Genomic DNA, 18,059 nt, shown 5'->3' with positions numbered 1-18,059 from the left:
GTGTGTGTGTGTGTGTGTGTGTGTGTGTGTGTGTGTGTGTGTGTGTGTGTGTGTGTTTGTCAGTGCTTAAATTACATCAATTTCTATCCTAGTCTTTTGATGGGCACATGAAATTTGATCCTAGAAGAATGAAACTGACAATCACTCAACCATATTCATGCTGATATGTCCAAAAAGGGTTTCTTTTGGGTGAACTGTTTATGCGATTGTACTTATTCAGGTTTTTTTTTTCTTTTTCTTTCCTACTTGTTTTCATGACTTGCTGAGCTATTATTAATTTAAAAACAAAGGAAAAAAAGTTCATTTTGATTGACGACGTCCCTGTAGCTTGCACTGCAGTGGGATGATTGTATAATACATCTTTCTCAAGAGGCCATTTTCACAGTGTGACACAGACAGGACGGCAACTCCTTGCAGGACAGTAATGTTTCAACAGTTGTACTTCTGAGTTAAGAATGTTTTGAATACCAAAAGTAGGACAGATTGGCTTGCTTATATTAAAAGGATAAAATGTCAATTTTAGGATTACATTTAAACTAAAAACAGACATGGGTATACACAGTCAAATAGGGTCTCTCACATAGCAAAACATTAAAAGCTAATGTTATAAATTAATTGATTTAGGGTTTAAATGAGTCTTGGCACTCCACTTAGAAAAGCTGTAATTTTTTAGGGACCAGATTGATTCATATCTCTAACCCTTGAGACAACTGTGGAAAATTGCAGCATCTGATTTATGAGAAGACGTATTGTGCGTATTTGTGTAGACTATTGTTTAAAGTTTGGGGTTGATAAGGGTTTTTTTGATGCTGACATGACATAAGTCTCTTATGTGCACCAAGGCTGCATTTGTTTGATCATGCAGTAAAACATGTTGAAAATGCAGTAAAACAGTAATATTTAGAAATATTATTACAATTTTAAATAACTGTTTCTATTTTAATATATCATGAAAAGTAATTTATTACTGTGATGGCAAAGCTTAATTTTCAGCTGCCATTACTTCGTTATTCAGTGTCACATGATCCTTTAGAATTCATTTTAATATTCCGATTTGGTGCTCAAGAAATATTGTTTTCAATGTTCAAAACAGTTCTGCTGCTTACTTTTTTTTTTTTTTGTGGAAACCATGATATGTTAAGAAAGAATTGGGAGATATAAAGAGGCCAGGCGCGAAGCAAGTGTTTTGTCATTTTTTTTGCAGTTGTCATTTTCACGTCCTGCGCCACGTTGTTTAAAGCTGCAGTCTGTAACTTTTTTTGGTTAAAAATTATCCAAGATCAATATTTGAGCAAGTACATAACCAGCCAGTGTTCAAAACTTTCGCCTTACTTTAGCCCGATTCACAACGGTTATCTTATAATAATGTTTTCTAATTTGAGTGGTACGGGTAGGTTTTCGTGGGAAATTCGAGCATGCTGCTGCGTCATTACGTCACTTCTGTAAAAATAAAGAAGTTGTCCCGGCTAGTAGGCTATAGCATGTGAGGATCCTATAGGTGGCAGATCGTTAGCCTTTTCTCACAGCAGCTTAAATAATTAAATGTCAAAAACTCATTTTGATGGCGAATTGTAATCCAGAAAGGATTATATGAAACACATGTGAATGAAATTAAATTATATTCCAGTTTTAAATGTGCTTCTGATTACAGATAGCCTGGGATTACACAATATTTGTATTTTAAAGACAACCAGTTCGAAGGGAGCATAGTTTGCTTTTTGGGTTAAAATAATTTCTTGGTATGAAATTCGAATGGTATGACAATTAGAGATTAGACTGTACAGAAATTGAAATCTACACACACACTATACTCATAGTCACGCAATGCTGATGTTGTTAACATTAATAATCTGAGAATAAAGTATAACAATAATAATAATTTGCACGGTTTGATGTGATATGAGCTAATCGATCGTTAGATTAAATCACCATTGGTAGCATGATTTATTGTAATGTTTTTTTCCTCAGTTGGTCAAAACAAAAGTGCCAGACTTGTTACTGACAATATCTGGTGAAAATTCTTATTTGGGTCATATATTCCAAGACATAGGCTAGAATCTGTGATTACTAAGTATAGGATTCACACCGGTGCAGTGACTGACTACCACACATACTCCTCAAAACATTAGATTCATCTGCGCTGGAGCCGTGCCAGAGTACGCAGAGTACAATTCCGCAAGTAACTGCAATTCCAGGTTTTCAAACAGAGATGGTGAAAAAGAGGCAAAATTTACAGACTGCAGCTTTAAATAGCAAATGCATTTGCACCCATTTGTGCGCCCATGGGTGTGCTGGTCTGAAAACGAGGTATGTTCAGGCGCATTGCTGGCACGTTGCTATTTTGAGGCAACTGAAATAGACTGTGACATCGACCAACAAAAACCTGGTCTAAAGTCTGGCGCAATGTTTTTTCTGTGTTATTTAAAGAGCGCGTTAGTAATATGCGCCTATAGGCGGGTGCACAAAGAGCATACACTTTGCTTATTACACACACAGGGATGCGCAGCAGCACACAAATATTTTTTTAAATAAAAAATTAAATTCTGCCATGTAAATAGCAAACCCGCCATGGCGCGAGCGCAACTGGCTTTTAAAGGGAATGGGAGATGAGACTCTGATTGGTTTATGGCACGTTACGCCCAAAACACACCCATTACTCATTAAGAGAATAGGGACTACCCTTTTAGACCATGCGCCGGGTGCGCCGACCTTTTTTCCCGTCCTTAAACTAGCAAAAGTGGATTCGGACATGCCCTAAGCGCAATTGCGCCGTGCACTTTAGACCATGCGCTTAGATCGTTAAAATAGGGCCCTATATCTTGCAATTCACTTTTCACATTTTCAACTTTAAAAAAAAATGGCATAAAAACTGATGGATTATTTAATATGTTAATATGGATGGATTATATTATATATTATATACCGAGTAAATCAAAGCATTTTGTGTTCAAGTGATTTTCCACAATGGTCCATAAATTCAAAAGGAATTATATAGATATCATTCCATTTTAATTCTGCTTGCTTAAAAGTTCAAATTTAATCTATTTTTAATTTAAACAAAATTGTTCAGTTCTGCTCTGGATGGGGTACATAATGTATTCAAGCTATTTTAATTACACTAACGAGAGACAATCAGGAGTTCTCTAACGAGCATCTTTTATTCACCTCTTGGTCTAATAAAGACTAATGGATCTGACAGAAAGCTAGTGAGAAGGGAAAACTGAGCTAAAGTGCAGATGGTTAGGTGCAAGGTATGCTGGGAAATGTCATCTATTGGTGTAGATGTCGGGAACATGTTGCTACAAGGAAGATGTGTATATGTCACAGCTTCCTCTATCTCTAAGCAAACATAGCTAATAGAATAGAAACCGATGTTGTTCGCACATTTTGTGTGAGAAATATTATTTCAATTATTTGCTTCCTCATAATTGAATTTTCATTGATGTGTCTAAAAGCAATTGCCTAGAACATATCTGAATTTCTTCATCATGCCCAGAAACCACAGCAGTGATGCAGCTCCTGTGGAAATAAGCATCCCTCCCTGAGATTAGCTGCTCTGGAAAATCAGCTCTCTGGTTTGCATTTATTAGAGTTTAAATAGGGTCAGTGCCAAACCGACAGAAAGATTGAATTCAGCATTTATTATATACCAGGCAAAAAACAATTGAGAGATTAAAATAAATGGTGTCAGATTGCCAGAATGACCACTCTAGATTTTCAGGTGCCACTCAGGAGTTTCTCTTGTCACTTACTCAAAGTCCCCAAAGAACAAAGAGCTGTTTGCCTGGCAAGTCAAATGATATATTATGATTCATATCTGTGTAGTACACAGACATATAAGCTGCTATAATGAGAAGGCTGTGTTATAGGAATCACTTCAGAGTATGGGTCATGAGGCAGAGGGAGGTTAAAGAGAGCTTACTGTAAACTTATTCAAGCTGTTAACTGTAAATTAGCTATGATTCAGAACTAAAAGAGCAAGAGGTTCTTTTATTACAGCGTGTTTCTCCCTCTAGTGCGTGTGAGGCAAAACTCGGGAAATAGAGCAAGAGATGTGATTTGATTAGAAGAGAGCAGCACTCGGCTCATGACCCCCTTATGCATGGATCTTAAGAACATCTTCCTGGTTACTATATTATTATTATTATTGTTATAAAAAGAATTAGCATCAAACCAAATATCACAAAAAAATTAATAGGGCTCATTTGGATATTTGAACTTTAAATGAATAGTTTATTCACAATTAAACATTTGCTGAAAATGTACTCACCCTCAACATATAGATGCATTCGTTTCTTCATCGGAACAGATTTGGAGAAATTCTGCATTAAATCAAATTTTAATGCAAATTGCATGTGCTCACCAGTGGGTCCTCTGCAGTGAATGGGTGTTTGAACTCTCATTTTGATGGCACCCATTCACTGCAGAGGATCTATTGGTGAGTAAGTGATGTAATGCTGAATTGCTTCATTTTCTCTCTCTCTCTCTCTCTCTCTCTCTCTTTTGCAGACAGTGCCTCCATCTGTGGCTTTAACACAATCCTCTTTGATCACCACTGTCTGGCATGATAATGGGGCAGTTTCCCCGAGAGCAGCTGACCCAAAACTGGACTTGACTGTCTGAAGGTCAAGTTCTGGCTGTTGCACAAGGACAAGCTGCTACAATGTTCCTTTAACCAGGGTTTTAGGACATTTTGCCATTCATGAGAGAAATGTCATGTAGATGTCGGTGAATGGGGCAGCAATCACAGGGCAGAGAAAGTGAGTCATGCTTGTCCTGCTGAAATATCGTCTAGACAACATTTTGACAGCAACTGAGAAAGGGGTAAGCAATAAAATGAAAGAAGCCTGCTGACAAGAAGTTTGGGTTGTACTCTAATCACTAAGATGCGTCATCATAGGCTACTTATGAAGTATCACATAATTTTATATACCACTGTGTCTACTTAAAAAAAAACATTTTGGTTACTAAACACAGCTCTAGTAAGCCTCACCTCTACACGTGTTCGTCGATTTGAAGAAAAGCGACGTAGTTCATTGCAAAGTCCCTCCCCTAGATGTCTATGCGTTGTGCATGTGCGTGCGCTCTCTGCGATCCATACTCAGTCCGTGCGCGCAAAGGAGCGCACTGAGCATCTCCGTAGATCAGTCGGATCTGTCCGAATCCTAATTAGCACACAGCTTTCTTTCAATTTGTTAGAGGAGGCTGGCAACAAGGAACTGAACAAGTCTTCTTTTTGACCAGCCAGGGGAAAATAGACAGCGCGCACAGAGGTTTCAACAGTTGTTGACATCACATCTTCCGTCGCTATTACCATGCAAGTTCACATCGCCAGCATCTTGATGTGCGGGGTGTCGGGTGAGTTATTGTGCTTCACCTTGTATTTTCTTCATTCATTCTATCAGAGAAAGTGGTCTGTTTTCACGATGTCTACCGAACTCCGATCACTTTCACTGTTAACAGTTTACACATCTTTGACGTGCTTTTCATTTCAAAAATAGTTTTAATCTCAAGTTTTTGGCCCATGAGGAAACTGGTGCGTTTTCGTTGCTTTAAATATATTGTTGATTATTGGTGAATAATTATTACATTTAGTTTGCTATTACGTTAGCCTTTTAGCCATGTGTGACTTTCAAGGGGTCGATTTTTTCCCGTAATTTTCTTCGCACAGTCGGTTCGTCTTGGCGAATAGTTTATACGTTTTATCTTAAAGACTAAAGTTTTGGTGATATGTAAATGTACATTAATGTGGAGATACTGAGAGAACTTGTATTTTTGTTATTGTACCGTCCAATACAGACGATGATCGAGCCGCTGTTGCTATGGTTACCAAAAGCGATTTCTCTTTGCGTGCGTATATTTAGCGCAGCCTGACTAACTTGTTATTTAACTTTTATCTATTCACTGAAACGCTGTTGAAACGTTTATAAAATTAGGCCTGTATGAAAAAAGAATAGTATATAGTAATAATACTTAAAAACCTCCTCCCATAAATCTTTACTTTGATCTCGTAATTATAATTTAATTGGCTTAAGGAGGACTCTGCTTTCCAGTATAAAGTGATTAAAGTATATCATTTTGAAGGAGGATGAACAAGGTAGGCAATAGGTACACTCAGATATCAAAATTCACTGTAAAAGGAATAAGAGGGCCACATCAAGGCTGCATCTCAAATCCTACAGTGCTACCTACATACTTAGGCTGCATGTGCCAGAATTCTGCAAAAATTCTGTGAAGGCACCTGTGATGCTGCAAAATACTGTCTAGGTAAGGTAGGCAGCTTAGTAGGGTTTAAAACACTTCCCATGTTTTCCTTTCTTGTGTGCAGAAATTTCACATAACATCGGTTTTGACTGTGTAGTGTGTGTGAGAGTGAGTGTGTCAAGTTTTGCCTACATTGCGGGGACCAGCCAACAGTCACCACAAGGAAAATAAAAAAAAAATAAAAAAAATTGCAAAAGGGTTAGTTTGAGTGGAGGAGTTAGGGGATAGGAAATATCTTGAATTTAGTATAAAAACAATAGTCAATAGAAAGTCCTCACTGTGTTGGACAAAAAACAAATGTGTGTGTGTATATATTTAAATATCTAATTGGGGAGTGCTTAGGTATCATAAATTAACAAACAAATTCCATAACTTGTGGCATTGACTGTGTAGTGCCATAATAATAACAGCATAGTTTATGTTTTTCATTGTTTCTGTCTGTGTTCTCCAGTTTACTTATGGTGTAAGGTTTGTCATATGTGGCACTCAAAAGCAGATAAACTTGATCCAAGATAAACATCTTAATCCAAGCACACTCAATACAGCTGTAATGAGATTCATGTCCTCCAAGAAAGATATTTATAGATTTTTACTGCTTGGATAACAAATGAAGTTAAGGGGACAAATGGAACAGGGGGTCTGCACATAGAACTGATGAGAAGGCTATGCAGTGCATCATGGTTGTATTGATTTATTGGTTTAACTATAGAATCTCAACTTACTACAATGTTTTATGATATCAGGGCGCTTCAAATAAAAAAAAAAGAGGGGTTTTACATTTCAAAATTATGTAATATATCTTACTTTGGATCTGATTAAGATAATGTTCCTCCAGACAGATGCTATAATCATATTGATTACGGTGACAGATTTTGTTTTACACTTTTATCTCAGCTCTGAACAGTGTAACATTTACAGAACAGTTCACAATCTTGGATATACATTATGATTGACCTAAGCTGTGAATAGAGACATAGTGTAATATAATATAATACACTATAATAGTTATCTTTGTTATATAGAGCTTAGGTCTTCACACCCATTCAGAAAAGAAAGAAAGAAAGAAAGAAAGAAAGAAAGAAAGAAAAAGCTACTGTGTGATAAATCGTACTGCACCGTCTGCCCCCAAGCTTTTGCTACACTATGGCAATTCTTCATGTTGACACACAACTATTTCTTCTTTTGGGCTGTTTATTCATAGATCTGTAGGTTGCCTTGAGAATGACTTGCAGTAATATGAGTCATACAGAAAGGTTGTGATGAAACGTTGAGTAAAGAATAAGAAAACCCTTCTTTGATTTTTATCAGTGATTAGAAAGTAGCTATGCAGCGCAAGAGCTTTGTGATGTTCACTCTTTAACGTGGTTATTTCAGTATGCATTTTAGATGTTTTTAAAGGGTATTTGTGTGACCTCACATAAAAAGCATTGAAAGAAGGAAACTGGCGGTAAATATCCTACTCTTTGATTACATTCATGCATGTGTAATTTAGCAAAAACTTTTGTCGTAATTTTCTTTATCATGCAGGTCTGACATTGTTTTCATACAGAGGCCACCAGTTGTACTTAAATAGTGTTTAACCTTCAGAACATTTAATTACATACTGTGGGTGTTCGTGCAATTAAATAAGTGGAGACGACATGTGAGCTGGATGCTGAAGCCGTGAACTGGCTAACTTTATTTTCCGAACAACCCACTAGACCAAAACTCTGATCTCTTAAAGGAGAAAACCACACTGCCGCTTAACCAACATTCTTAAAGGGGAAAACCTTACAAGCACCATATGTAAATTCTGTCACATCTCTAAACATAAGTCGCCACACAAGCCCCCCCAGAATTCACATACATCTACACATTCAGTTTGTCAGGAGCACGATTGCTGCGTCCTGCTCTTGTACGGGTCACCTGCAGTGAGCTATCAGCAGTAGAAGCTGGAACAACAAACTTGCCAGATGGGTTGACAGAAGCAGGTCGTCCACGTCGGGGTGCCACGGCCACCTCAGTTGGCCGAACCAGGTCTCTGTGAGCTGGCGATCAATTGAGACACACTCCGACCTCCCTCCTACATCAATAAGGAATGTCTTGTCCGAGGATTCCAGAACCCGGAACGGTCCATCATATGGAGGTTTCAATGGCCCTCTGTGTGCGTCATGTCAAACGAACACAAATTTTGCAGACAACAAATCGCTGGGAACCCAAGTCTTGTGAAGGCCGTGGTGAGAGGTGGGCACTGGGATGAAAGTGGAGGCATGGCTGCGCAGGGTGGGACGATTAGGTGGACCAGACCACGGGTTGTCGGTATCAGAAACAAAGTCACCAGGCACCCTAAGTGTCTGCCCGTAAACCAGTTCCGCTGAACAAGCAAATAAATCCTCCTTAGGTGCCGTACGAAGTCCCAGCAATACCCATGGGAGCTGGTCAAACCAGTTGTCATCCTTCAAGGCAGCTCTCAGTGCAGACTTCATGGATCGGTGAAAACGTTCACACAGACCATTCGCTTGTGGGTGATAAGCTGTAGTGTGATGAAGCTTAATGCCCCGACTATGCGCAACTGCAGCCCAAAGCTCAGACGTGAACTGGGAACCACGGTCTGAGGAGAGATGTCCAATGGGGTGCCAAATCTGGTGATCCAGGTGCCAATAAAAGCTTGAGCAATGTCTGCAGTTGACGTTGACACCAAAGGAACCACTTCTGGCCACCTAGTAGTCTGATCCACCATCGTGAGCAGGTGAGCGTACCCCCGAGACAGCAGAAGAGGACCAACAAGGTCAATGTTCACATGATTGAAACGACGCTCCGGTACCTCGAAATGCGCTAACGGTGCCGTAACATGACGATGCACTTTCGCTCTTTGACAGGCAATGCATGAAGCGGACCATGCTCTCACATCTTTCTTTAGGCCGCGCCAGACAAATTTAGAAGCCATCAACTTTTGGGAAGCCTTCGTACCAGGATGTGACAAACCATGGATGACATCAAAAACGTGCCGTCTCCAGTTCTTGAAATGTAAGCCAGGTGCCGTTCCTGGCGGGCAGACCATGGCTCTGAAACCTTTGACATAGCAAAAGTCAATGGCTTGTGATCGACAAAAGCAGTGAAGTGCCAGCCTTCGAGTGAAAAACGAAAATGTCGAATGGCGAGGTAGAGGCCAAGCAAGTCCCGATCGAACGTACTGTATTTTTGTTCATTAGGACGAAGCTGGCGGCTAAAGAATGCAAGTGGCTGCCAATGCCCATGCACCAACTGTTCCAGGACAGCCCCAACCGCAAAACCAGATGCATCTGCAGTAATAGCGATTGGACTGTCCGGAAGTGGATGCGCCAACAAGGCAGCCTCTGCTAGAGCCTGTTTAGTGCTGTCAAAAGCTCCAATCATTGCATCTGACCACTTAAGTATGTGACGAGGGGTACCGCTTTTAAGGGCCCTATAGAGGGGACACATAAGCTCAGCTGCTTTGGGAATAAATCTGTGATAGAAATTAACCATTCCCAGAAATTATTGGAGAGCTTTAATCGTAGGCGGCAAAGCAAAACCCTTAACCGCAGCCACCCGTGAAGGCAACAGGAACGCGCCGGCACTTGTAATTCTGTGTCCCAGAAAATCGAGAGACGAAAGGCCGAATTGACACTTGCCGGGATTAATAATAAGGCCGTGAGCACTAAGGCGGTCGAAAAGCGAACGGAGATGCGGCAAATGTTCTTCCTTGGATGTGCTTGCAACCAAAATGTCATCCAGGTAGACAAAAAGAAAATCCATACCCTGTAACACAGAATCCATGAGCCTCTGAAAAGTCTGAGCGGCATTTTTCAGGCCGAATGGCATTCGCAAAAACTCAAACAACCCAAAAGGGGTGATAATGGCAGTTTTCGGAATGTCGTCCGGGTGGACTGGTACTTGGTGGTACCCTCGCACAAGGTCTACCTTGGAAAAAAATCGTTTTTCCAGCTAGCCGCGCAGAAAAATCTTGAATATGTGGAACGGGTTAGCGATCGGGAATTGTGACATCATTGAGTCTGCGATAATCACCACATGGACGGTAACTACCATCTGACTTAGGTACCATGTGCAAAGGGGAAGCCCAAGGACTATTAGAACATCGTACAATGCCTACCTCTTCCATGTACGCAAACTCAGCTTTAGCGGCAGCTAATTTTGATGAGTCAAGACGGCGAGCGCGAGCATACACAGGTGGACCTGTAGTAGAAATGTGATGCTCCACACCATGTTTCGGTGTTGCCATAGAAAAAGTTGGCTGAGTTATGTCAGAAAACTCAGTGAGCATGCGCAAAAACTCACAGCTAGGCTCTGAAGCATTTGACAAAGTTGTTGTTGAAAAAACACTGAGCGTAGACGGAAAAGAATTGAAATCTTTGGCATCGACTAAACAGCGGTTCTGCACATCAACCAACAAACCGTGTGTGCACAGGAAATCAGCCCCCAGCAAAGGACGAGCTACCTTAGCCACAACAAAATCCCAAGTGAAACGGTGCCCGTTAAAACACAACTTAACCTGGCGCTTACCGTATGTTGGGATTTTGCTGCCGTTAGCAGCCTCCAGTAAGGGGCTCTTAAGCTCAGAACGCGCATCGAAAGGAGTCGCCAGCAGTACGCTCACCTGAGCCCCAGTCTCACAGAGAAAATCTCGTCCCGATATATCATCCGTAATGAAGAGAAGGCAGCCAGTATGTCCACTGTCCACAGCATTCACAGACAGTGTAGTACTCCTACCACGGAAATTACAGGGCAAATGACACTTCCTGGCCCTGTCTCCAAAACGAGCGTGATAAAAACAAAAACCGGAATCGGTTCGCCGTGGTGGTGCTTGTGCAGCCCGATTAGCCGCTCCTACCAGCGGATTAATGGAGGCGTTGAAAGATGTTGGTATAGCACAACTAGGTAACCGCACAAAGCGGTATGTAAACTGTCCGCCATTTTAGCCAGCTCTCGCAAGTCTGTAATCGTCATGCCGGCCAAAGCCGTGCAGACTTGTTCTGTCATTTGTCGAAGAAACAGCTCCTTGAATATAAAGCAGGGCTTATGTTCACCTAACAATGTCAACATGTGATCCATAAGCTCAGAGGGCTTTGCATCACCCAGTCCTGGTAATGAAAGAAGCTGCCTCGCACGCTCTGATTCAGTCAACCCAAAAGTTCCCAACAGGTAAGTTTTAAGGGCGCCGTACTTGTCTCTCTCCGGGGGTTCGTTTAACAGGCTTACAGCTCGCGATGCCGTGGAGCTGCTGAGTGAAGCTACGACGTAGTAATACTTCGTGTCATCCGCAGGGATGTCGCGCAGAGCGACCTGCGCCTCCGCCTGTGCAAACCACGCCGCGGCTTGCTGCTCCCAAAACTCCGGCAACTTGAGTGCATTTCGTTATTTCGTCTTCCACAACAACGACAAAAAAACTCTGGAAACGTCCAAGAGCATCGGGGTCACCACATGTGGGTGTTCGTGCAATTAAATAAGTGGAGACGACATGTGAGCTGGATGCTGAAGCCGTGAACTGGCTAACTTTATTTTCCGAACAACCCACTAGACCAAAACTCTGATCTCTTAAAGGGGAAAACCACACTGCCGCTAATCAACATTCTTAAAGGGGGAAAACCTTACAAGCACCATATGTGAATTCTGTCACATCTCTAAACATAAGTCGCCACAATACTGTAATTTGTATCTCTGAAAACATCTTATAAAACAGTACAGTGTCCGGGGATATATTTTACATCACCAATTAACACAAGAAAAAGACAATTTTAAGTTAACGTGGTTTAACATGTCATTGTGAATTACTAATAGTTAAAATAAAAATGCTTTTTTATTTGTGAAAAGGGCATTACACCTCACATTAACCTGAGGCTGAATTTATAATGCTCTGTTTCTCTCTTCTCGTTGTCTTTGTCTCATCTGAAGTGGTGCTGACCATGTTTAACGTATCAGAGGATCGGGCTCACTGCCCACTGGGCTACTTCCCCTGTGGAAACCTCAGTACCTGTCTTCCTCAGCTACTTCACTGCAATGGCGTGGATGACTGTGGGAATCAGGCAGATGAGGAGAATTGTGGTTAGTTCAGATTCATTCCTGTCTGTCTCTTGTCATTTCCCCTGTGTGCAACATTTTTTATTTTTTTTTTTACTTTGTACTGTAATCCAGTGGTGTTGAGCATAGATTTGCTTATCCGAAGCTGATTTTACACCAATATTTATACTGCATGATGCAGATTTTTTAATACCACACATAGACAGTATAAATGTGTTTATTTGTGGTAATTTAATCTGATTGATTGAGCAGCTTTCCAAGAGTGGTGATATAACACCCTGTCTACATCGGATGCGAGCGGTGTGACGTGTAAAAAGCAATAAGAACCCATAATCAGTAAACATTCCATGTACTCTACCAGCTTGCGTTACTTCCGAATGGATTTGTAATGTTTGCTGTGATGCATAAAGCATATGGATGTCCGGTGTAGACATACATATAATATCTCTCTGTAGCATACAGCAATAAAGAAACAAGATTTGAGGTATCCTATAGCATAAGAGTATATTGTCCCTGTTCTGCTTTTTCCCTGGTATCTGTTATTCTTTCAATATTTCTCATTTCCTATCCTTCTTTTTTTTTTTTTTTTGTATTTCATCTTTTGATTCTTGTGCTTTGTTTCTTCCTTCCAGATTCTAACTATTTCTGCTCCTTTTCTCCACCTCTCTCTCTTTTCTTCATTCTATGACTGTGTGAGGTGCAACCATGTCAGTTGACTTCACCTCCACTGCTGGATTCTGATAATAATGCATAATCTGTCAGATTGAAACAAGGATTTCTGCCATTTTCATCTGTACGAATTGTCATATTTAATTTACCATCTCATCCATCTCTCTCAGTAAGGGAAAGCCTAGCAGTTAAACAGCTTGGTTTATCATCAGACTCCAGTCACAAGCCCCAATTGATTTTTTTTCCCCACAGGATTATCTTCTAATAGTCTCAGAGGTATCTGGTGAGAAAGTACTGATGAAGAACCAATTAAGTTGTAATTATCCTCCCACCCCAAAATCAAATAACATTCCTTGACTTGGTAACAATTGCTAATGATTTTTTTTTTTTTTACAAGAGAAAACCCACAATGCTGTTTACCTTGCATAGAGGTGGTAATTTCCCATTGATTCCTCAGTAATCATCTACTCAAGCAATGTCACAACGTGTTACAATGGCCCTAGTGGTTATGTAGGCAGTTTTATAATGTCATACTTGTCAGAAACAGTGCATGCCCAGCCATTCGGCAACTGTCTCACGGCAAATGTCACAGCGACTGTATCAAACTCAATCTTAAGTGTCACCATTTGGCCCCTACAGTGATGGGCATCGCGTTTAACCTTGTCTTACTTGCTTTTGCGGCCTTTGTACAATGGAGAACGGGGAAGGTTAAAAGGCGTTGGGTTGGCACCAGACTGTAAAAGGTCAGGACGAAGGGAAATGTTACAGTGTATTGCTTAGACCTCACACACATTTGCTTAGACCTGTGTGGTGAGTCAAGCAGAACAGGACAGACAGGAAGTGAGAGATCCTCTAATGCTTTTCCAAATCCCTGAGATTGGTATTATGTATGAATGAGAATCCACTCCCACCTTTCTGATCGCATTCCGCTTGTCGTATCTGAGTTATCAAAGCCTTTTCAGGGCCAGAAAGGTCACTGTCGGATATCACTGTAAAAGATAGGGATGAATTATCCAGGCTTAACACTGGCTTGAAGATGCTTGCTTTCGCTGTTCGGTAAAAAGTTGGATATAGATGAAAGGCCAAGTGAACGAAATGATAAGCTGTACTTGAGCTCTCGAAAGATGATAAAAGCATTTTTTCAAACTAGAAAGAAAAGAAAAAGTGCCTTTGAGATTTGATAGATAATGAAGTTTTGGATAAACAATTGAATCTCTATATAAACCAAAAGTGGAGATGCGGGCCCACCCGCAGTCAATCTCATTCTGTCTCTCTCTCATCCATTCTCTCATGAGGATGAAAGACAGGGATATGGACACATTTTGACTCTGGGTGATGCCACAAAGAAAGCCATTTGTCATTTTTGCCATGAATGCTTTGAACCTCAAGAGCTTTGTCAGATTGTAAAATCCAAGTCCCTCAGAGCATCTATCTGTGGACTTATATACATTTTGTCATCGGTAATGGTGTGTAGCTTTGATTTAGAATCATATTAATTTTAGAAACTGAAGTTAGAGCAATGCACCACAGACAGTCATCCATTATGGTGGTGGTTTAGTCTATTCAAAATCATCCTTTGTCTGCATATAAGCTTTTTTCCTCATCTCAAAGTAATTTTTTTTGGTGCCTAAATTTACTTATGTGTGGCTTTTCTTCTTGTAGAAAACTTATTTCATGTAGCTTTTGTGAATTGAAGTGATTAGATTGTGATTGTCTTGTTAGCTGGAGATAAGACTGGGACTGTTGTTTGGAGGTTGGATTCTCTCTTAGTAATCCAGCGAATCTAAAATATCTCACAAGTCTTTCTTCTGATTATGAGTTTTGCAATACCAAATAAACAAAGCATTACATTGATCTTGCCAGCTAACAAACTGCTTTCTTGTCATCCCACCAGTTTATTAGACCCCAAGTACCTTCAGCAAGTTATGGTGTATTTTATACAGTAATTTTTGCTTTTGAGTTTAGCAATACTAATATAATACTCAATAGAACATTTTAATACTCAAGAGTTTCTCTTTCATAGCATGATAAATAATGTAGTTCTTAGTTGTACTTATGTTTAATGTAATTGTCAACTTTGTCTCAGATGGTTTTCCTAAAAAAATATTCAGTGAGTTTGAATGATACAGCTCAGAAATATGAGTTCATATTAAAACCCCTGATGTTTCTGTGATACTTTGGAAAATCTGAGCACAGTTTGAGACATTGTTGAGTTCTTTTAAGGAGAATTTAGTCTTTTTCTCATAAAAAAAAAAAATGTGAGAAGTGAATGTCTCCAAAGGTCTTTGTTTCTCGTTACAAGTAACGATTGATTATATTGAACAGATTTTCTTTTATTGCAAGTATCAGCCATCTCAGTGTATGATTAATGGTCTTCTAGTTTAAAAGAACAGCACATCAACAAGATCTTGATGCACAGTTGGATATGTGACTCCAGGCAACTGCTGAAAATACTTTAGTCTCTGATAAATTGGTTAAAGGATTCAGTGAGCAAATTATCATTAATTCTCGTATGCTGAATGTGTCACTTTTGTTTTGTTTTAGCAATGCACAAGATGAAAATCTATCCTATCCATTTTGTTTAGTTGGCTGATAATGCAGAATGCAGTGTGCATTGATTCAGTGTCCATTCATTACAAACCAATTACCAAGTCATTATTTATAAGTAATTTACAATTTCATTGTAGAACTGTATATTTTTAACCAAGGTACCATTAAATAAAACTAGTAAAATAAGGTTGGATGCATTAGCCCTTGCACAATCTTGTCATTTTGTGGGGTTGGCAGGTTGGCATATTAAATGGGACAAAATTTGTGCCACACTGAAGTGCAACCCTAATCCTTTTTTTTTTTAGCAACCTGAATGATGCAAACTTTCCCCAATCCAGTGATAGGTTCCTCTTCACAAACACTCATATTTTTAAGACAGTTCCTTTTAAACATTTTTGTTTCAGTCTCATTGAAGTTTGCAGTTTTTCACAAGCACATTCCAGTTCCCTTTCAGTCGGTCACTCCGAGTCACTTTTCGCTTCGGAGCCGAGCTACAACATCGTTCTGCTCCATCCAAGTGTCTTCAGTGAGCTACGAGTTCAACGCGCTCTTGGAAGCTTCTGGTGTTGGCAGAAAGGGCGCTTCAGCGGTGGTCGTTCCTGTGTCGAGTGCATTGCGCACTTCAGGCTGCACTACCCCCTGTTGTGCTGCAAGTGGCCATTTCCCCTGTGCGCCTCAGCACTGAAAGAGCATTTCCCTGAAAGAGCAATTTCTCTAAAAGTGCTCCACGGGTGCGTCTTTGTAAAGATGACGTTTCACCCATGCGTTTCTGGGTGCGGTCGTTACCTGGCGCCGGGTGATGGTCACGATCGCTGCCTCACGTGTCTGGGCATGAAGCACGCTGAGGTGGCGTTCGTGGATGAGTCATGTTCTCATTGCGGGAAGATGACCATCTCGGAGCTGCGGACCAGGCTTCACTACCTCCAGGGTGTGGAATTCTGTTGCCTCTGCCGCGATCTAGTGCTCGTTCTGACGGCGGCCAGACGAGGACTACTTCCAGCAGTAGCGCGGGCAGTCTGAGGGTTACAGTGGTGGCAAACCCCTCAGGGAACCAACCCTCGGGGGCCCACCACTCTTCCAGCACTCCGCAACCAGCCGAGACGCCGAAGGAACGCGCTGGGCCCTCTTTAAAGAGCGTATCAGCGGTATCCCTCTGGGCTCCTCCCGATGACCAGATGTCGATTGCTGCATCGGAGGGAGAGCTCTCTGGAGAGGAAGATTTGGCTGCGCTGCCACCCTCCGGGACTGTGGCAATGCCTGAATCGGATCCAGAGATGTCTGCTATGCTTCGGGCCGCCGAAAGGGTAGGGCTTGAGTGGAATCCGCGTTCCGAGCCCTTGAGGTTGGATGATTGGTTTCTCGGGGTGGCTCGCGCTGGTTCTCAGCGCCCCGCCCCGGTGCCTTTCTTTCCGGAGGTGCATGAGGAGCTTACCAGGTCGTGGACGGCACCTTTTACTGCCAGAAACCGACCTTCTAGCTCCTCCTCCCTCTCCACCCTCGACGGTGGTGCAGCGAAAGGGGTATTTGCCAATCCCCCCAGTGGAGTGGTCGGTAGCGATGCAGTTGTGTCCTAAGACAGCCTCCTCCTGGCGGGGAGACCTGTTGCTCCCTTCCCGGGCCTGTAGGCATTCGTCTGGTCTGACCGGCGGTGCTTATACGGTTTGCGGGGAAGCTGCTTCCGCCTTACACACTATGGCGTTACTGCAGGTTCACCAGGCCAAGGAACTGAAGGACCTGCACAAGGGTGGTCACGATCCGGAAGTTCTGAAAGAGCTCCGAACCGCCACTGACCTCGCACTCTGAGCAACGAAGGTCACCGTGGGTTCTCTGGGTCGTGCGATGTCCACGCTTGTGGTCCAGGAGTGCCATCTCTGGCTGTGTCTGGCCGACATGAGCTGCTGCCTCCACCCGCCCGACCGACCACAGCGCCCCAGCATGCTCGTCGCCGAGGGCGGCCCCCTGCGTCCGCCCCCGCTCCCGCGCAGCATCCGCAGCGCTGTGGAGCCGGGCGTAGGCAGGCCGCCCAGCCCATCCAGGCCCCTGCCAAACCTGGTGGCAAGCGGAAGAGCAAGTGGCCCTGAGACAGGCGACCCAGAGATAGAGGGATCTGCTCTTCGGGAGATGGTGAACGGAGAGTTGCGGACGGTTCAACCCCGGACAACTCATCCTCCCCTGTCGCCAGCAGGCAGCAGTAGGCGGTTCGAGAGCGTCAACAAAGGCCCTACTCACGCACCCTCTGCCAAACTGTGGAACCAGGTAAGTGCTGCACCGCACACTCAGACCCCTCTTCGGTCTGCTCACAAGCCATCCGAGTTGAGTCCCTGCGCTCCATCTCGCTGCCCCACCGCGGGTACAGCGGTGGTTCCATTGGTCCCGCTTGCACGGTATCTGGGTGACTGGCTAGCGCTACCCAGCCGTCTCGCTGGCTTCTGTGGACCATCAGCCTCGGCTATGCGATTCAGTTCGCCCGGCGATGCCCCTGTTCTGCGGGCAGAGATCGCAGTCCTACTGGCGAAGGATGCGATAGAGCCGGTCCCTCT

General features: G+C 42.4%; 1 protein-coding gene across 1 annotated transcript in view; it reads left to right on the top strand.

The window, feature by feature from the left end:
- The first annotated feature begins 5,115 nt into the window (after positions 1-5,115).
- LOC107665537 (relaxin receptor 1-like) overlaps positions 5,116-18,059 on the top strand; it is a 69,288-nt gene continuing 56,344 nt past the window's right edge. Inside the window, exons 1-2 of the mRNA XM_016456451.1 lie at positions 5,116-5,358; positions 12,175-12,324. Of these exons, the coding sequence (XP_016311937.1) occupies positions 5,316-5,358; positions 12,175-12,324 (193 nt within the window). The 5' untranslated portion in view covers positions 5,116-5,315. The remainder of the gene's footprint in view (positions 5,359-12,174; positions 12,325-18,059) is intronic.

This window comes from Sinocyclocheilus anshuiensis, unplaced genomic scaffold, assembly GCF_001515605.1.
Source record: "Sinocyclocheilus anshuiensis isolate Anshui unplaced genomic scaffold, SAMN03320099.WGS_v1.1 scaffold607, whole genome shotgun sequence".
Classification (NCBI taxonomy): Eukaryota; Metazoa; Chordata; class Actinopteri; order Cypriniformes; family Cyprinidae; genus Sinocyclocheilus; species Sinocyclocheilus anshuiensis.
Note: the sequence above shows the minus strand (reverse complement) of the source record. Positions and strands in the feature narration are given on the sequence as shown.